Genomic DNA, 19,696 nt, shown 5'->3' on the forward strand with positions numbered 1-19,696 from the left:
ATTCATTCACCTAATCATTCACATATTGCTGATTCCATTCCAGAAATGATTTTCCAATATTCCAACTTGAATGTCTAACCTTTGCCGTAGGCAGGGATCTGCACAGATAGGCTGATGACCCCCACCAGGTCCTCGATGGGCACCAGAGACCTCAGGATGGCCCTGATCCTCAGAGCTTCACCCTTCCCTGCTTGGATCAGCTGTAGAAAAGAAGATTTCACACACCCTGTATGAGACTAATGTTTGTCACCTACATTCTGTACAGATGAAATGTGCCCTGAGATATCAATGTTGTTAGAAGCCGCTGCACTCACATGCATCTCAGGGGCGCAGCGACCCAGCAGATCGATGAGGGCGGAGTAGAAGGACATGATGGCATTTCCCAGGTGGACGCGGTTTTCCTCGTGCTGCTCCTCACCACCAAACCTGCCAATCACAACACGTGTTTTTATATCATTTTGATCAGCAACGCTTTTATGTTAAATTAATTATAGTTTATATACCACATTTCAGACACATGCAAATGTTCTGCATAAACATTAATGCACAAGAAACAAACAAAACATTAAACAAGAGATTTCATTTTAGAGATAGATAGAATCGACCCTGTTAATGCAGATTATGCTAAAAGAGGTACAGATGTAAAATAATAAAATAAAAAGAGTTGTAACAAAGTTTTAGCCTCAATTTAAAACAAAATGTAAGGTTGGGGCCAACTTCAGATGTTTATTCCAGATCTTTGAGCATAAAAACTAAAAGCTGCTTCTATGTTTTTCGTTCTCACCCTGGGTATGAGTGGAACTTCATAATGCTCAACAAGCGCCCAGCTGTGTGCGTCACTTTTCCAGTGTGTCCTCTGGTATCCCGTGTCTTTTAAGCTTCTTATAGCATTTTGTTTTTGTAGTGCCTAAATAATTGCTGTCCATGCGATGTGAAATTGGTTAAGATGTTTCTTAATTTGCATGTGTTTTGGCACATTTGTGTTTTTATATTTGCATGTTTTCTGAAGCACAGCCCGTTTACTCTCCTAATGGAAGTGTGTTTGACCGTTGTAGCGTGTCAACCACCGTAGCTCTATCGCTAGACTGTTCTATGCAGGGCTGCACGATATGGGAAAATGCTATTATTTCGACTGATATTGCAATTGTGACATGATTTACGATATTGGGGCTATTGATCATTTCTGCAACATAATTCTCATTATCATTAAAAATATGTGGTGTGACATTTTACAGGATCTGTACCAAACAAACATGTCTACAAGGATCTCACTACAGCTCCACAATACTTCCTTCAAAATTGTATTTTAACACATACTGAGCCTTTAAGGAATATTGTGCTCCCTGCAGATTGAATTTTGAATAGCACATACCGCAGTTTCGCTAAAATGCGGATTCATTTTTGGACCCTGGTTTTTTGTATTTTATAATCCCACACTGAAATGTGTTTGATCCTGTATCACACCATCCCTTACATGAAGCGTCTGTCCTTTTTCACCGTGGGTCCGTCCCTGGCCGGGTCCTCGGAAATCTTGATGGCCTCCTCCATGGCAGCCAGCAGACCGTTGCCCCCCTCTCCTCTCAGGGCGGGGCCGAAGCACTCGGGCCGACGGATGAGCAGACGCACCACCACATTGGCATTCTCCTCCACGCTCTCTCCTGTGGAGGTCAAACGTTAGCGGCGATCATGATCTGGGTTTTTGTGTTTCCTGTTATATTTTGTAAGATCACTTTCCTTATCTACACTTCCTGTCTTATTGTTTTCCCGCCTTTTGTGATTGTTTGCCCCGCCCTGATTCTATCTAACTGTGTGTAGTCTGGATTATTCCATGTGTTCCCTATTAGATTTGCTAAACATGTTTCTCGTGCCGTTTTTCTGCACACATACTTTTGTATATTTTTAACAATACGGACTCCAAATGTATATACGCCCACATCATTTGTAATTATTTTCTGTTCTAACAGTTTGTTTTAAAACCGGTTCTTACCTGTATATAGTTTTTATTTCATATCCTGTGTGAATCTGTACTGTTTTCTTTTTGTTCTCAATCTGTTGCTGCATAAACTCTTGATATTCCCCACGGGGATTAATCCTTAGTACATTTTATCTTATCTTATCTTAGTTAACTTGCCTAGTCCCTTTGTTGTTTTGTCTTCACCAGCTTTACTTCTTAAAACAAAAACAAAAAGCTATTTTTTATACCTGCCTCCCCTTTGTTTTCTGCATGTGGTTCCTTCTTAAAGCCTGAAAGTAACCCTAACCCAACTCCAAACAACATTCATTAGAGCTGAGGGTCCTGACCATTCACAAAGACAGCGAAGCGCAGGAAGTCCAGGTATCTCTCTCCTCCACAGGGGTTCCAGCCGATGTCGGGGTAGCCCTTGGAGAGGAGCATGGGACACATCTGCAGACCGCAACCTGCCAGGTATGTCACCACCTACAGTATCATGGAGGAGACACCAGGAGAGACTATAAGAGAACTGTACTCCTTCATGTGTTCTTTTTTTTTCATCATGTTTGTGTTTTCTCAAACCATTTCCAGGTCCTGCTCCTGTAGAGCCAGCGCCAGCTCGTTGTTGTCGATGCAGGAAGCCGCAGCCACGTCCAGAGGCGTGGATCCTCGCATGCCTGCAGAGGTTACATAAGATAGGTGTTTATTTGTGTGTTCTTTGCCATATTTATAGGCTTGTCCTTCTTTATTTTTACACCATGCACTCCAACACTTCTCTCTGCAATGGCCAATCGGCTCTCTAATCCCTCATTGGGGTCTTAGAAACCCCTATTTGCTATGCTGGCACCTAAATGGTGGAACCACTTAGATATATTGATAGTAGAAAGTCTATACAAATCCGTTGCAGAACTAGTATCTACAATTGTAATCTAAATTAAAAGCAAATCTTTTTGTGAATGATTTTTCCTGCGGTCCAATTTGGAAAATGTTTTTTTAATGAGAAATTCCCAGCAGTTTACCTTAAACAGAACCTCCAATGATAGGGAAAGTTAACAATCTAATCTACAACTGTTTTTATTTCCAAAAATCTCCTTTTTTAGTTGAAAAAAATACTGCCCTGTGAACAGTAAACCAAACAGCATGGTACTGACCCAAGCCGATGCCGCTGTTCTGCAGCAGGTAGCTCAGGTGGTCAAACATGGAGCGCTGGTTCTGTCGGCTGATACGACAGAAGTAGCACAGGAAACGACAGCAGTTGGTCACCATCTGGGGGAACCGGATCTCCTGGAGAGGAAAAAGTGAGCAGATCCAGTCAGCCTGTGGCGAGTACGGTGAAAGCCTCCAACAGACCCCTCAATTAGACTGGTGAGATATAAAACCATGCAGTTACCTTGGAGTCTCCTCCTCCGCCCAGCACATTAACCATCACCTCCATCACAGTCTCATGCATCCCCAGGGCTCGCATCAGGTTAGGGTGCTGGTAGAACACCTTGTTGTTCATGATGTTCCTGAAAGAATTACAAAAAAACACACCAGTCAGATCCACTGCTTGAGTTCAGGTGACAAAACAAAACAATAGATGGAGATATTAGGGCAGGGTGAGCGAAAGTATTTAACTAAAACATATTGCTCTGTTAGAAAAGCAATAACTCATAATTAGTTACAAGCCGATCATATATCTCAAAATGAATATGATTGTGAGTATACTAGGGCTGTCAATGTGTGGTGTTTACGCAACTTCCCCTTTAACGGCACACATGTGTAAACCCTAATCCTAACCCCCCAACGCTGACCCGATGCTCTGGATCATGAGGCGCTCCTCCTCCGGGCCCATCTGGACGATGAGCAGCGAGCGGATCTGTCCCAGACATTCCAGCAGGTCCATGGTGTCCTGGACGGACACGGCGTTGATGGCGTAGGCTTTGGGCAGCGCTCGGATCAGCTCCCCGAGGCCGTCGTACTGCCGGTGCAGCAGGCTGAACATCAGGCGCACCAGCTCCGGGTTCTGGATGAACGACTCCTGGGCCCAGTGGATCATGGTGTGGGAGATCAGCTCCTGGAGCGTGTCTTAGGGGGAGGGGACACAGAGAGGTAAAGGTTGTTATGGGTTTATAAAGGCAGATCGTTGCTATTTAATCAAGTCCTATCAATATCTAACAGGCCGCTTCTTACTGGGTTTCACATCCTCCTCCACCTCCGGCGTCTCCTCCTCCTCCTTCTTGCGCAGGCTCTTGATCTTATCCACCAGACTGATGAGTCTGCCCCTCAGTGAGGAGTCCACCTCCTCCTCCTCCGCCTCCTCCTCTACATGAATACCTGTTCAAAATAGGAATTCAACATTAAGAGGAGACGCTAGATAATTGGTTAAAATATCTAGCCTCTGACAATTATGTTTTGTATTAGAAATTTGTATTCTGAATTAGTCAACTTTCTCAAAGTGGTATGTATAAATATACAAATAAGGCATCCCTTTATTCAATCAGATGTCACTTTTTTCTTTTAGGAATGAAATGCTTTATTTACCTTCAGAATATAGAGATGAATGAAATTGGAAAATGTAGTGTTAGAAAAGCGTATTGTGAGAAAAGGGCCTTTAAAGGGATATTCTAACCCTCATTACACTTGGCAACACGCTACAGGTGAATAAGGTAGAGTATTTAACTAATTTCATTCCTCATCTGATACATTGATATATTAAGACAGTATTTTTTGTGTTAGCTTTCTGATTTTGTTTAAAAATCCATATGAAGCATTAACTTTTGCAACCTTTCTGTGAATTTAGGAGAAATCTAGAGACACTGCTAAAATAAAACCCTAAATGTGTATTTTGGATGTCTACTTTCCACTGGTCTTAAATAAGGAATTAATAATGTTATGGAATCAAAATAATGAAGCCAAAAAAAACAGAGGATCTTTGAGGAGCTTCTCACCGCAGTGGAGCAGGAGGTCAACATGGAACTCGACCAGAGTGTCCCGCACCTCCTCAGGCACCGGGCTGAACTCGTCCTCTGGACTGTGCTTAAAGTTGGTCAGCAACAGAACCTTGAGAGGAAAAATTAAAAATAAAGTCGGCATATTTTGTGTGCTACCCTGCTTGTTGTTTTTTGTGTTTTTCATGATACATATATAAGCAACACTTTTCATCAGATCTTTACAAACCTACCTCTAGACACTTTTTTCATTTCAATGTCTCGCCTCACTTTCATAAGAATTTAGGAGTAAAGGTTTTTTTTTTCTTAACTAATTCAATAATAATATGTTCATATATAAGGTCAAGTAACATCAAAGTTAAGTGAGACGGGAGGGTCCTGTTTATGGTTTATTAAAAGCAAATAACCCTCCAGTGAGTTATCCAATTAATTGTTTTCGGTCAATGAACTCAAATCTTTTGGCAAAATATTACAAACTTTATTATAAATGAAGTTTCAAAACGTGTACAAATAAAAAATGTATTTAATGTCTAGAATTTAGCAAAGTCATATACAAAAAAAGATACAAGAATTATGCAATACCAGAAAACAAAAAAGAGAAAATAAATGTCATACAAGGACATCTTAAGAATAAAATACTTTCTACTATGACTAATCAAAAAAATTTATAATTTATGATACATCAAAAACCTTGAAAGTCGCCTTTTTATTCTAGTGATACATATTTGTGGTTAACTAAACAAAACAACTTGAATTGCTGATGAGCAATAATAACTGAAAATACTGTAAAGTAGCAAACTGTAAAACTTAGGGGTGGCACGGATCACAAAACTCACGGTTCACGGTGTATCACGGTTTGAGGTCCACGGTTTACGGTTTTGTACGGTTCTTGGTGTTTTTTTAACTTTTTTATCGTAGCCCCATAATACACGCCGTTACACCAGTGGAACACTGTAATAGTCACTGAAAAGATTTTACTACCACAGCACAACACTTCTATGACATTACACAGTGCCTTTAGCAATGCATTACAACTTGGTCCTTGCCATTCTGGTAACAGCCAGTTTATAACAGGAGCCCTGTCTCTGAGAATATTCTTAGGCAGATGCTATTACTAACCATAGTTTAGGATACAGCATTTAAAAGGGTATAAAATTATAGTTATAATGTAATAATAATGCACAAACTTGAATTTCAATTGACTCTAAGCACACTGTTTTAACAATCTCAGAAAGGTAGTATTTTGATAGAGCAAGAGGGAAGACATGGATGATTTCAACATGTTTTACTTTATTACTCAAAATAAGTGTCAGGAATGTTTGCTGTCCTTTGAACAGGCGAACACAATTGCCTATGAGAACATGAGGCCGTAAACATAATATGAGCCCACCATCCAACCAGCCTAACAGAAAACAAAATCAACAACTCTTCTAATCCCTGAGAGTGAGGATGTATTTTTTTCACTTGAAATTAAAGTGCAGTGCTTTGAAACATATGGCTGGATTTGGTATCTAAACTTAAAGTGCCAGTGCCACTGTTATATTAACAAAATTTCGAACAAAATACACACAGACACAATCAGTATAAAATATTGCAATAGAACCAAACACTGCACTGTTTAAAACAGCCTTCCCCCTTTCACTTAATTCTCATATTCTTCTGCATGAAAATGAGTTTGTCAACATTTTCTGGCAAGAGACGAGACCTACTTGCAGTTACAATGTCCCCTGCTGTGGAAAAAACCCGCTCACTTGGCACAGATGTACCTGGGACAGCCAGGTCACGTTGTGCCAACTTTGCTACATGTGGATACGTGCGTTGGTCTTCCACCATGCGAGGGGATTTTCATCCACAGAGATGCAGCCTGTTTCCTTGTATGAAGTGACCTCTTCACGAATTATATCTTGGAAAGGCTTTGTGCTTCTTGCCTGTGTTGTAAAAAAAATCGTAGCTTTTTGGAAAGAAATTCGCTTGTGTGGCTGTCGTATATTGGGCGCGTTTGTAATACGCAGCTTCGTAACTCCCATTGGGGATTAATGTGGTGGGCAGTCACTGTCTGGTAACTTTCCGTGGACCTAGAAGTCCATCCATCCGTCGTCAGAGCTACGTGGCATGCCAAAGACAACTCCGTCACTATTTCCTCCCTTGTCTCGTCATATAACTTGGGTATCACATTGGTGCCAAAGTATCTGCGAGAGGGCATGACGTACCGCGGCTCCCGGAGCATCCTCTATCTCCGGCCTGGGCGGCCCGCCTTCTCCACTCCCACTTGCCATGTTTGTACTCGCTGACACACCTCGACCTCTTAGCTTTCGGTTCTTTCGCGCGAATGAAAACCACGTGGTAACATACGGGCATTAGGCTACAATGCAACGTCGAACGTCTGGAGAAAAAAAAAACAAAAAAAAACCGTGGACTCCGTACGGTGCACAGACGCACCGCACCGTGGCAAGCAAACCGTACGGTTCGGTTTTTTCACCAAAACCGTGCCATGCCTAGTAAAACTGTAAAGTTCCCGGCTGTGAGACTAATGCAGGATCCCTAAGTCTGAATTATAATTAGTGATTAAAATAAATGTGTATAATATGTTCCTAATGAAAACTTTGATTTGAATTGTTGATGAGAATTTTATTTTCGGGCTCGGTCCATTCCATGTTTCAGCACCGATTATCAGTAAACAGTGTGAGTTAATGGTTGCTCTGTAGCACTGAACTCATGGGAGGTAAATTACAGCCATCCAATTTTTATTTTTAACCCTAAAGCACATATTTAGTTATTCTGGATTTTAAAATGGATCAGTACCTGGTCCTGAGGGGGAGAGCGGAACTCGCGGGTCTTGCGGGCAGTCTCAGCAGCCGACATGGTGAAGGCTCTCATCAGCAGGTTGTAGCGAACGCGTTGGTTCTTCTGGATATCGTTGACGAATTCGTCCGAGTACGCAACGATGGCTTCCACTCTGTGGCGCAACTCGCAGTCGCAGAAGTACTGCAGCAGCGTGCACATCTGAGGGAGGGGGGAGAGGTTCAAAGGTTCAGTACGCTCACATTTAACACACATTTAGGGATGTAGGATTTTGAATATCAAATCTATTGACCTGCAGTTTGACAGACTCTGGTAGCTTCATCTGCAGTAACCCTTCCTCCAGACCCTCCTCTTCCTCTTTCGCTTCTGCCTCCACTGCTTCCTCCTCCGCCTTCTCCACTTCCACCTTTTCTCCTTCCGCCTCCTCCTTCTCCTCTTCTCCTTCCTCCTTAGGTTCGGCTCCTTCCTCCTTTGGCTCTCTTCCTTCTAACTCTTTCAGCTCCTCCTCTTCTTCGTCGCCCATCCCTTCGTCCTCGGCGTCCTCGTCCTTCTCTTCCTCGACCTCAGCAGCTCCAGCCTCCTCAGCTTTCTCTCCCTCCTCCTCCTCCACTTCCTCTTTTCCACTGAAGACGTTTGGGTCGATCATCTTCAGGATGTGCTTGGTGTCCTCGTCGTTGAAGATGCCCATGATGAGCAGAGTGCTGATCAGCTTCAGGATGGGGACGAAGTGGAACTCCACGCTGCCTCCCACTGGATCTCGCATGGCCTGGCTTCCGTCCAGCACGGCCTCCGTCAACATGCTGATGGCCCGGGTCTTCAGCTCCTGGGGGTGAAAGATAAAAGAGAATCAGATCAGAATCCATACTTTATACTTTTGCTAACAGTTGCAATGTTTTAAAGAAAACATGATAAAATTTAACCTAAAATACAATAAAATCTGAATTATAAAAAATGATGATGGGGTGGCATTTAGTAACATTTTCTCCATTTTAAAAGAAAACATTTATTAAATTAAAGTAAATTGTAATAAATTAAAGTAAATTAAGTTGAATACAACCAAATGAAAACAGAATTAGAAAAGACTCAGATGGCGTGAATGGCATTTGCTAACTGTTGCTTCACTTTACACTAACATCTCAAATTAAATTATAAATTAAATTAATAAAATAAAACTAAATAAAGGTATATATTATATATATATATATATATATATAACATTGAGCTGGCAGCAGCTCAGTTCCTTGTAATTGGCTTCCTAAAAAAAGGCTGTGGTGACCCAAAAAAGAATCATTACAAAATAAATAAACTGTAATAGAATGTATGTATTTTTAAGAAACATAGATAAGTTAAAGTAAAATGAGCAGATTGCACTTAGAGTATAACAAATAAATATGTAATTATATGTATATTATAAGATTGCAGGAATATAATAAGTTACATGGTTTAATGATGAATATGAGTATAGCATAACATTACATTTCCTTTTATTCAGCTGATGCTTTCATCCATAGTGTCGTACAAAGCCCCTCTACACCATAGGCCCGAACCACTGAACCCCCGATTGATGAGAAAGAGTGACAGCAGCCCATTTTACAGTTGAAAATAGTTAAATGTATAAATAAGCAAAGGACAATTTAACTTTAATTTTAAAAAAGTTCCGGTTTATCCCGTCTCGTACCTGCAGGGGGAAAACGGGGCTGAGGGTGTAGAGGTTGGGGTCGGTGCCAACAAAGTTGATGGAGGAGAAATGCAGCTTGGGCCGTAAGCAGGTGGTGAGGCCGACCCCGGGGAGGGAGTGGGCCTTCTTTGCGTCAGGGTACAGGTGGATGCTGAGCGTCTCCTGGGACATGGGGACGATGAACTCCCAGTTGGTGCCCAGACGGGCCCGTTTGGCTGACTCCAGATGGATGCTGATGAGCAGATCGTAGTAGCCGCTGCGGAGGGGTCCGGGCAGGTAGGTGTTCTCCGTGGCGTAGAAGAGCTGTGATTCGTCCACGTGACTGCAGAGGGCGTGAGCCACGCGGTTGTTGCCGAGCGCACACACGGCGCAGTACAGCATGAGGGTGTGGTAGTGAAACTTCATCAGATCCTTACGCTCCGATAGCTCCAGGATGTCGATACACCTGAGGGACAAAGACAGGAAGCTGAACAGGTAAACCCACATTCTATTCTGGAATAGAATATAATTTAATGGAACACAATAACAACAGGAAGGAGTAGAACACAACAGAATAAATAACAATAGAACAGAAAATAATAGAACATGATTCTATATAATAGAATGGAATAGAATAGAACAACAGAGAACAGGACAGAATAAAATTGAATATAATAGATAAAACTGAATAAAATACAAAAAATAATAATGAAAATTAAAATAATAGAACAGAATAATATAGAATAGAGTAGAAGAGAACAAAATAGAGTAGAAAAGGTTAGAAAAGACTATAACACAATACTATAGAATATATTAGAATAAAACAGAATAGAATAGAACAGAAAAATATCGAATAGAGCAGAATAAAATAGAAAATAATGAAACAAACATATTTATATTTAAATTCTAATTTAAACAAACACATATCATCTTTGAGTTATATATTAAACATGTGACCCTAAAATTAACTTTAACTAAGGGGGCTTGCAGTACGTTCCATGAATAAAATGTAACCTCTTTAGTTCTGATTAATGCCTGTGAGGAGCTCCTACTTGACCTTTAGATAAGATATGCCATGAGAAGTTTAAGAGAGGGAAGAGTGCTTCTCTCTACCCCTGCTCCTGCTCTGATGTGTGTGTATGAAAATCTTTTATGCTGTATTGCCCTGACACAGATTTTTGCTAATGCGCCATCGTCAGATGAAGACTGTTTGATTCCCTTATACTCTCTTTTGACAGTTGCTTTTTCATCGATTCCTGACTTGCAGATTCTGACCTGTTCTCCTCTGGGATGTGCAGAGCCATCATGATAAGAGGTTCCGTACACTCCACACTCCAGCCCAGCCTCTCGCTCACTTTGCCCACCTCCGGGTTGAGGAAGTGGTTGGGCATTCGACTCCAGATGACCGGGGTCAGCATCTGGACATCCAGCCTGGGAGGGCACTGCGGGACCGGGTTGTTCCGCTCGCTGCGAAACATGGCTGCCGAGATGGGCATGATGTTCTGAGGGGGCAAAGGGGGGAGTGTATAGAAACAGTAACAAGCAAGAGAAAACAAGGAGGTTGGGCTGACAGAACAAAGGTCACACTTCCCAACCTTCCTAATAAATCACTTGTAGATTTAATTTTGGATGCTCCTTTTTGGCTCTTACTCAATGATCATGTCAATCGACAATGCCAAGCTGGACAGGATCAAAATTAGCTGGGAGAAGGAACTTGGAACTGAAATCTCAGAAGATATTTGGTCTGAAGCTTTGCATAGGGTGAATAATAGCACCTCCTGTGCAAGATTGGGTTTAATTCAGTTTAAGGTAGTACATCGCCTGCATTGGAGTAGAACGAGAATTTCCTCCATTTATCCAAATGTTGATAGCAGTTGTGTCAGATGTCATGTCTGTGTGACACATATGTTTTGGTCTTGCCATAGGCCATATTTGATGTACTGTCTAATGTCCTTGGAGTTACTTTACAACCTTGCGCAATGATTGCATTATTAAGTGTACCAAATGAAGACACAACCATGACTAAGAAGCAACTCAACATCACGGCATTTGTTTCTTTGCTTGCGCGGAGACAAATATTACTTAATTGGAAATCAAATATCCCACCCACTGCAGCACAATGGCTGAAAGATGTAATGCTATTTTTACATTTGGAGAAGATTAAATTTGCACTGAGAGGCTCAGACAAATTTCGGTCAGTCTGGGAACCTCTTTTGTCATACTTTAGTAATCTTCGAGAACTCCCCGGCACACTGACTGACCAAGTTATAAGTAGTCAGTAATGGAATCTTGTGGCTTGGGCCCACACTATAACAAACTTGGCCTGACATGCAGAGCTCTGAACTCATGCTTTATCTCATGGTGATCCTATTCATTTGTTTGTATTTTAACTTTATTTAAGAGTAGTTATCTATAGATACCTGTTACTAAAACCTTTTATTGATTTTTTTTGGTCATAATTATTGTTGTTTGGGTCCAGTCGAGGTGGGTGGGCAGGTGGGTCGGAGGGGGGTGTTTTGTTGTGTTTTGTGTGTTTAAAAAAGACAAATAGAGTGAAAAATCTTATGTAACCTTGCTGATACGTCATTGTCACTGCTCTTGATTTAAAAAAAAAAAGATTTAAAAAAAGGTCACATTTTACGCACTTTTTGTTATATTCTATTTATTTCTCTGTGGTTTGCTTCAGGCCTGTTAGTAAGAGATGAAGTGACTTCAATTATGAACTACTGTACCTTTAGGCTTCATTAAAGAACAACATGGTAGATGAAACATCCCCTCAGTAAAATAAATGAAGTGAAAGTCTGTCATTGTATATATTTTTTAGTATCATTTCCCAAATATCACTTGTTTTTTTCTATCCTTCAAAACCACTTTTCTGTACGTCTAAAATGAATGCAGTTAAATTAATTTTATCCCAACAGAGATTCATGATCCCTCGTGTTTTAGTGTCAAGGTTGGCTGACCTGTTTTAAACCATTTATTTAAATCGCCACAGCAAGTTTGACCTGATGATTTCAATATGACATGGATACGACAGAAAAGTAGCATTAATGATAAATGAAGCAAGATAGCTCAAGAAGATAAATCAAAGGCAAAAACAATAACTTTAGCTAAATTCGTACTTCAGCGATTGTGCAATAGTGCTTTCTGACCTTGAGTTTGCCCAGCTCCAGCTGCACCAAGTTCTGGTTGGATGGCTGGACGAACACAGCCGGGAACAGCTTGGTGTTGGGCTCCACCTGAAATGAAACACCCCTGGATTTAATGCTCCGCACTGTTACATTAATCATTGTAAGCAGATACAAATAGCCTTTCCTTACCTGGTAAAAGGTGTTTATCTCCTTTCCATTGGCTGTGAAGGTCATGAGACCTGTTGCCAGGTCAACCAAGCAGCCGACAACCATGTCCTCCTGGCTGAAGCGTGTCTGCTGATTGCTGACCAGGTCCCCTCCCCACACCATATAACAGTTACTGTGCTTCATGCTGCAGAGAAAAAACAAAAATAATTTCAACTCTAAAACTAAGGTGGTCAGTCTATGGAAAGAGAGACAAATATCTGAAAAAGGAAAGGCCCAAGTGTAGAACCCTGAGGGACACCACAAAATCTGAAAGACAATATTAAGTTCCGTATTAATTCACTACTACTGCTTATCAGTCAGATAGGTAGTTAAAGGCTCATGCTTTAATATTCAAAAAGCTCTTTATGTTTCTAATACTGCCTGTGCTGCAGCACGTCTTTTCACCCTCAGTCTGAAACCAGAGCCTAGTCTGCTCTGTTGTGATTGGTCACCAGCTTAGATATGTCCCTCCCCTTAGAATGTCACAATACAGTACAATGTGTTGGAGCGCTAGCCAATAGAAGCACAAGTGTAACACTGCGACGTCTCTCTACGGTGGAAGTAAATAAAGGAGTCCAAAGGGGGTGTTTCAGGCAGAGGGGGAGTGTGTTGGAGAAAAACTTCCTCTGGAGGCCACTTTGGGATTTTAGCCTTTGCAGACCATTTAGATGCACAAAAACCTACAACACACAACAGGATAAGGAAAACCCAAAGTGCATAAAACTACTAATTATAAGAAAAAGAAACGTTTCAATAATAGTTATTCATACATTCAAGAACTTACTATATCTTTATTATGTGTTACTGGTGTCCTTTACCAGCGTGCGCATAACCGTGCAATCCTGAGTCACATTACATTTTCAACCAACATTGAATAGATAATAATTACATGGTCTGTATAAGTACTGCCATTACTCTTGTAAATAGCATGCCATTCAAATATGGGGAACACTTACCTGTCGTGTATGTTGCCTTTGTCGTCCCCCACAGTTACAGTGACACTGCGTACTTTGGAGAGGTCAAAGGTTGGATCATACTGGTGGTAGTCCGGAGTGACCCAACCAATCCACACACCAGAAGGCTCCTGCCCAGCGAAGATCCTCACAGAATAGTAATACTGAAAAAAGGAAGTAAGATAACAGAATAGATAGAATTAAGAAGATAATATTGGATTGTCTAGAAATGGTCTTTGGAGGGACACTTTTAACACAAGCCTATGTTTAGTTTTTATCTTACAGTGGTGGTATTCAGGATGATCTCAGGGTCATCTCTGTCGTCCGGGACCACATCTTCCACCAAACGTGGGACCGTTGGAGGGGCAGGGGCAGGGGCAAGAGGTGTCATGGCAACTTTCTTGGCCTTGGAGAAGAATCTTTATGTGGACAAAAGAAAAACACCTGTTGGACACTTAGATCTGAATGCTGAACTGGGCAGCTTCACTCAGCATCATAGCAATGATATTAAGAATACATAGTGTACCTTCTAGTTGTTGCAGTAGGGACTTACTGTATATGACTGTGTTAATGACAAAGTTTTTCATTTGATAAAGTTATAATCAATAGCAAATTGAATTGATTGAGTCTCAAAAATGGGCGATGGGTAGCCATTTTTTACCAATGTTTAGACCTTAACTTAGAACATGGCTGAATTAAGCCCCCAAATTTTCATAGTGGTGTTACAACTTCCGTGTCAGTCCGTGAAGTCATATAGGCCCAAAAAGAATTTTTCCCATTGACTAACATTGGGAAAGAGTCATCTCTAAATCAATCAGGGTTTTTTTATGTGCAAATTAACTTGCCAGGATGAACACTTTAATGCCTTTATATAACTTTAACGCTTCAGATTGGAGGCGGCCCAAACACAAGAATTTGTGCTTTATGGGCCCCATTCATTCGGAAAAGTGCTAGAAGATAACTGGATGGTCCAGGCTTTTCTGTTCTTTAGAACAGGGCCCCGCCTCAAACGCTGTATCCAGTTATCTTTATACACCCACGGGATGAATGCTTCCAACTTAAAAACTCTGCACTGCTAGTTCCTCTTCTCTCAAAGAAACAGCCTGCCACACTTACCCTATTTTCTTTCCCTTTTCCGACACCGAGTCCTTCTCGTTTTCCATGGAGAGCTCCTTCGCCACAGACGGCTCCTTCTTGTCATCCTCCTGCTCCTTGCGGCCGGCAGACCTCTTCAGAACTTCAAACTCTGAATCGGGCTCCACCACTATCACCTCCTCTTCGGGTATGGTGAGGGCCCGTGTGAGAGGGGTCGTGCCTGCTGTGACCTTGAAGGTCTCGTGGAACTGGATGGGCATGCTGAGTCTGAGGAACATCATGTCGGTGTTGGCGTTCTGCGAACCAAAGGTCCTATGGGTCAGCTTCAGACAGGGGGCGCTGTCCACTGTCCCATCCACACGGGAGACCTGGGAGACAACGTGTGTAAAGGTGAATAAATGATCTCTTTTGACATGTCAGGCTCCTTCTATCATTCAAAGTGTGACTGAGGAATTACCTCAATATGATTGTGTTCGTGGGGTACAGGCACAAACTGGGGCAGACTTTTGCTGAACCACATGGTGATGTCTCGCTTCATGTTGATGGCGAAAGGTTCAAAACCTTCCTGCAGACCACAGATGGCAAAGTAGCGCAGGCTGCTGACATTCTGCCCCAGATTAATCCTGCCAACCTGAGACAGGCCCAGTGCACACACTGGGATAAAACCTGAGGAATGAATCATTGGGAAAGTTATTTTCTGACTGCGATGCATTTGAGCTGATATCTCATACAGATTTAACCCAAACCAGTTCTTGAGAAATATTGTTTTTTGGTTAGTGTTGCACAATTAATCAAAGTTGTATCTAAAGTAAGATCAGTAAGTGCAATATTTGCCAAAGGCAAAACATGTAAAATAGCTGAATGAGGTACTGTGGCTCTGCGGAGAGAGGTCCCGGCACACAAACGGTATTATTAAGACTCGTTTTGTATAGATCCTATTAAAAAATAACACACAAAATGGTCCTTCACTCTGATATTGAATAATCAAATCGTAGTTGCAATATCTGCAATCGCCCTGCTACTTTCCGTTACTGCAACTTATCCTGATCACAAAAGATAATATGGCTCTTACCTTCCCCAATCTCGATGTCTTTGAACGCCATATCTGAACCCGAGTCACTGATCAACATTTCTCCGTTGAGCGTGAACATGATATTCATCTCAGTCAGGTCGATCATACAACCAACGACATCACCCGACAGCCACTGGCGTCCGAAGGGTTCATTGCCAACATGCCAGCGTTGAGCCTGGAAAGGGTTACATCAAGGCTTTACCCATGAGACACTGCCTGATCAATGAGTCATTGATGTCAGGATGAAGTGCACTGCTGATTTTTCTGACTACTTTGGTGCCTGTTTCAGCATCAACTACGAAAAGGTCAAGATATCAAAAAAAATACTTGAAAATTGTGAAAAACTGCATTACATCACTGAAATTTGGTTTATTATCAAGTCTAGCGTACATTTTAATGGACATCATATCTCAAAGTGTCTTCAAAGTTCTAAATTTGTATCAGTTTGATGGGCAAACAGTGGATTTACCTGAAAGTATATAAAATGTACCGGCATTGATATGTTTTCCCCAGTCAACTTAATATATTGGACTGACATTGATTCAACGAAGGCGAACTGAAGGTGGGACTGACCTTATTTCCGTTAAAAACGTAGGCCAGCTCATCTGCTCCCAGCTCATTGTCAGAGCGGACACTGGGACGGGCCCATCCCACTCTCATCTCCCCCGTTGTGACCGCCTCAAACTCAAAGTACCACTTCCCCTGGGTGACCCCGTACGACTTCTCCGCCCTGAAGATCCGTACCTTGTCCCCGCGGGTGTTCTCAAGGCCATGGCCAGCTGCACGGAAAAAAGATTTAGACAGATTTAGATCAATTTAGTTATTTGAGATGTGGATTATACACAGGGTTAAATTAACCCACTCACAGCTCTCCTGATCTGGAGGCTCGATGTTGTAGCCATAGCCGATGAGGGTGCGGACAGCGTTGTTCACACTGTCTCGGTTCGTTTTCTTAGTTCTCTCGTCCAGAAGGTTGTAAGGTACCAGACGAGGGTTTCGCTTATTCAAGATGTCCTGAGAAAGGAAACTTGATTTAATACAAAAAAGATGTGACTTATTTTAAATCTTATAAACAAAATATAATTGTAATGGCACCAGGGCTAAACCTAAAGTTGTTGGTACCTGTAAAAATGGACGTGAATCATTTGGTTGCTTAAAATGAATTAAATAAATAACAAAAAACCTATTAAGGATTGAATTACATACCTGCACAATACTGTAGGTCCATCCTTGTCGTACCCGGTCTCTCGCCCAAACATTATGTCCATTTTCTGCTAGTTTTTCTACGAGCTGGTTCTGGTTGGGTGTCAGTTTGACATGGTTCAGGTCAAGGGGGGCAGGCTTGTATCCATTAGTCATCACATAGCTGGAGGACAAATGCAAGTTCATTTTCAGATATGCATAAAATGATGTCTAATTTTAAACAGAATTCTGTTTGTGGCCATACGTCTTGGGCAGCTTGATCTTCTTGAGATTCTCCTCTGCTTTCTCATCACCCATGCCAACGTGGCAACCCAGCGCCAGGAGAGTCCTGTGGGATAGCAACGATACGAGCATCAACTATTTTATCACAGATTCATTTCCTTCTTTTACTCTCTGAAACGGACACATCTACAGAAACTCTGTTGCTAACTCACTTGAGGGTCTCGCCTGACATCTGCAGGTTGTAGTTCCTCTCTGGTTCAGGAAGACTCTGGAAGTCAACCAGACAGGGGTGGAGCTTCTTGTTGTCGTCCCTGAACTGTGGAGGAGGAAGACTTTAGGTTACTTACTTTTCACTTTGTTTACTTTAGAGGCAGGCAGTAGCACAGTCCTTAGAGGCTGAGCTTGGGAACCAGATGGTCATAGGTTCAAGACCCCGCACAGACCAAAACAAATAAAATATACTTGATGTGGACTGGTAGATGGATAGGTGCCGGTTGACCTCCAACTCACTGCCAAGGTGTCATTGAGTAAGGCATTGAACCCCCAACTAATCCCTGGCGCCTAAGTCTAATTAGTAATGTATGATTTATCCTATGTGTGTAACTGCATATATCAGCCACACAGTGAAAACTTCTTCTTCTTCTTCTGCCTTCTCACCAGTAAAAGAAAAACATCACGTGTCACTAGTTGGTAGACCCTTCTCTTTTGTTACACACATTGATACATGAATCAAATCATTAAGAAAATATTTTTAGTCTAAAATGGGCCCCACTACATCTCTGCATTTTGAGCATTGACATTCAAAACCATTGTTCTTGTATGGAAGAACAAATGTGATTTCCGTTTTTATTTACAAGATACTTTATGGTGAAGGGACTATTCCTGATCAGTTCAAAACGTAAATTTTCACACAAATCCTTAATTTTCCTATCTTAATGCCTCAAAGTGTCAGATTTAGGGGTATCAAATTTGTATTTGTTGAGCACCTCCGGTAATTGTCACATGGGTTTGGTTGTCTGTATTTAGGTCACCTGTTGCATGCCGGGGCTGGAATGAATGGAATTTTTCTGTTGACTTCGAAGTTATTGTTTGATTTATATATTAAATATAATCTACCACTTAAAACATTAGTATAGACATTATTATTGAAAACGCGTCACAGTACGAAGTCAAGCTTAGGCTCTTGACGACCCACAATGGGAATTTGGCTGCCATACTCTCTGTAATGTTTGTGTATTTTAATTAACAAAATAAATAATAATATAATAAAATGAATTAAAAAATCAACCAAATTTCATTATGTTGGAATAACACCAGTCACTGCATGGCCTCTATGTTTAACAATGGACTACAGTCTCATTTACTATTATAAAATGTATTCAAACAGAAGTGTTTTGAATGATTTCTCTCACATAACTTGAGAGATCCAAATCCAATCACCAGTAATACTGTAGCGTGTGCATATCAGAGCTGACTGCATACTCACACTCCCATAGGTCCAGCCCTGCTCAATACGGGTGACCGCCCAGAGCTCGTGAATATTCTCTGCCAGCTTCTCTCGGATACGCTCCAAGTGGGGGGGCAACACGATCTATACGGCGAAAGAGAAATCAGCAAAGGTTAAAAACTCCTTTGGCAGTGACCTGATCAAAGTCCAATTTTAGTTCTGGGGCTTCTACCTGAACGGTGTCCACGGGGCAGGGGGTGAACGAGGTGTGTGTGAGGGACTGTGTGGGCCCCAGCAGGTTGCGGACGCCCTGGAAGTCGTGCTTGTACTCCTTGATGGGTTCGATACGCATCCTGTCCCGCGGCAACAGGGCCTCATAGCACGGGGCGTAGCCAGGCGGGGGCATGAACTTGAAGTCTCCGTGGCGACCGCCAAGCAGGAAGCGAGCCCTGAGGTGGCAGAAAGAGTCATACTGACAGTTTTCTTTATCTACTACCTAAATCCTTTATGGCAACAGTGCCTTGATCCTATAAGACTCATAATAAAGAATAGATTGATTTCATCTCCGTGCCAACGCCTGAGCCTGTGATTCTCTCCCTGTGCTCTCATCAGTCAATTTACCATTACCCCCTTCTCAGCACTGTGAGGGGTCATTACGCACATCAGTCGTATAATCTCCTCTGGGGGGCGGCACATTGTAGGTGTTTCAAGTTTTTAATTTGAAAGATGATTTATGGTACTAAAGTCAATACTTCAGGGTATTTACTGAGTTGGTTGGTATTTCTAATGTGGTTTGGTGCTGGTAATGCACATCTATATAGTTTAAATTAGGGAGTTGAAGTCATATAAAATCCAGGAGTGTTTGAGGCTTTTATTTTAAAATCACAATAGACCATATTTTTTGGTCTATTGTGTTATTATGTTATGAAGTAAAATCTTGATTGCCTAATCTAAGGCTATACAACATTTAACATCTACCTGTGCCAACGGGAAATATCTAACGGGCAAATAAAGGCTGCTTTTACA

At 41.7% G+C, this 19,696-nt stretch overlaps 1 protein-coding gene across 1 annotated transcript in view; it reads right to left on the reverse strand.

Moving 5' to 3' along the window:
* Positions 1-19,696, reverse strand: part of ryr1b (ryanodine receptor 1b (skeletal)) — an 85,860-nt gene that overhangs the window by 25,359 nt on the left and 40,805 nt on the right. Inside the window, exons 21-48 of the mRNA XM_063907468.1 lie at positions 18,903-19,119; positions 18,710-18,814; positions 17,436-17,539; positions 17,246-17,329; positions 17,005-17,164; positions 16,665-16,812; positions 16,372-16,577; positions 15,799-15,973; positions 15,184-15,392; positions 14,748-15,094; positions 13,915-14,050; positions 13,635-13,795; positions 12,661-12,823; positions 12,493-12,579; positions 10,616-10,842; positions 9,362-9,806; positions 7,976-8,506; positions 7,684-7,884; positions 4,882-4,993; positions 4,124-4,267; positions 3,745-4,018; positions 3,342-3,459; positions 3,103-3,235; positions 2,534-2,628; positions 2,302-2,437; positions 1,475-1,658; positions 315-426; positions 80-200 (exon numbers count right to left, since the gene is read on the reverse strand). Coding sequence (XP_063763538.1) covers positions 80-200; positions 315-426; positions 1,475-1,658; positions 2,302-2,437; positions 2,534-2,628; positions 3,103-3,235; positions 3,342-3,459; positions 3,745-4,018; positions 4,124-4,267; positions 4,882-4,993; positions 7,684-7,884; positions 7,976-8,506; positions 9,362-9,806; positions 10,616-10,842; positions 12,493-12,579; positions 12,661-12,823; positions 13,635-13,795; positions 13,915-14,050; positions 14,748-15,094; positions 15,184-15,392; positions 15,799-15,973; positions 16,372-16,577; positions 16,665-16,812; positions 17,005-17,164; positions 17,246-17,329; positions 17,436-17,539; positions 18,710-18,814; positions 18,903-19,119 — 5,135 coding nt within the window. The remainder of the gene's footprint in view (positions 1-79; positions 201-314; positions 427-1,474; positions 1,659-2,301; positions 2,438-2,533; positions 2,629-3,102; positions 3,236-3,341; positions 3,460-3,744; positions 4,019-4,123; positions 4,268-4,881; positions 4,994-7,683; positions 7,885-7,975; positions 8,507-9,361; positions 9,807-10,615; positions 10,843-12,492; positions 12,580-12,660; positions 12,824-13,634; positions 13,796-13,914; positions 14,051-14,747; positions 15,095-15,183; positions 15,393-15,798; positions 15,974-16,371; positions 16,578-16,664; positions 16,813-17,004; positions 17,165-17,245; positions 17,330-17,435; positions 17,540-18,709; positions 18,815-18,902; positions 19,120-19,696) is intronic.

The sequence above is a fragment of the Eleginops maclovinus genome, chromosome 18, assembly GCF_036324505.1.
Source record: "Eleginops maclovinus isolate JMC-PN-2008 ecotype Puerto Natales chromosome 18, JC_Emac_rtc_rv5, whole genome shotgun sequence".
Lineage (NCBI taxonomy): Eukaryota > Metazoa > Chordata > Actinopteri > Perciformes > Eleginopidae > Eleginops > Eleginops maclovinus.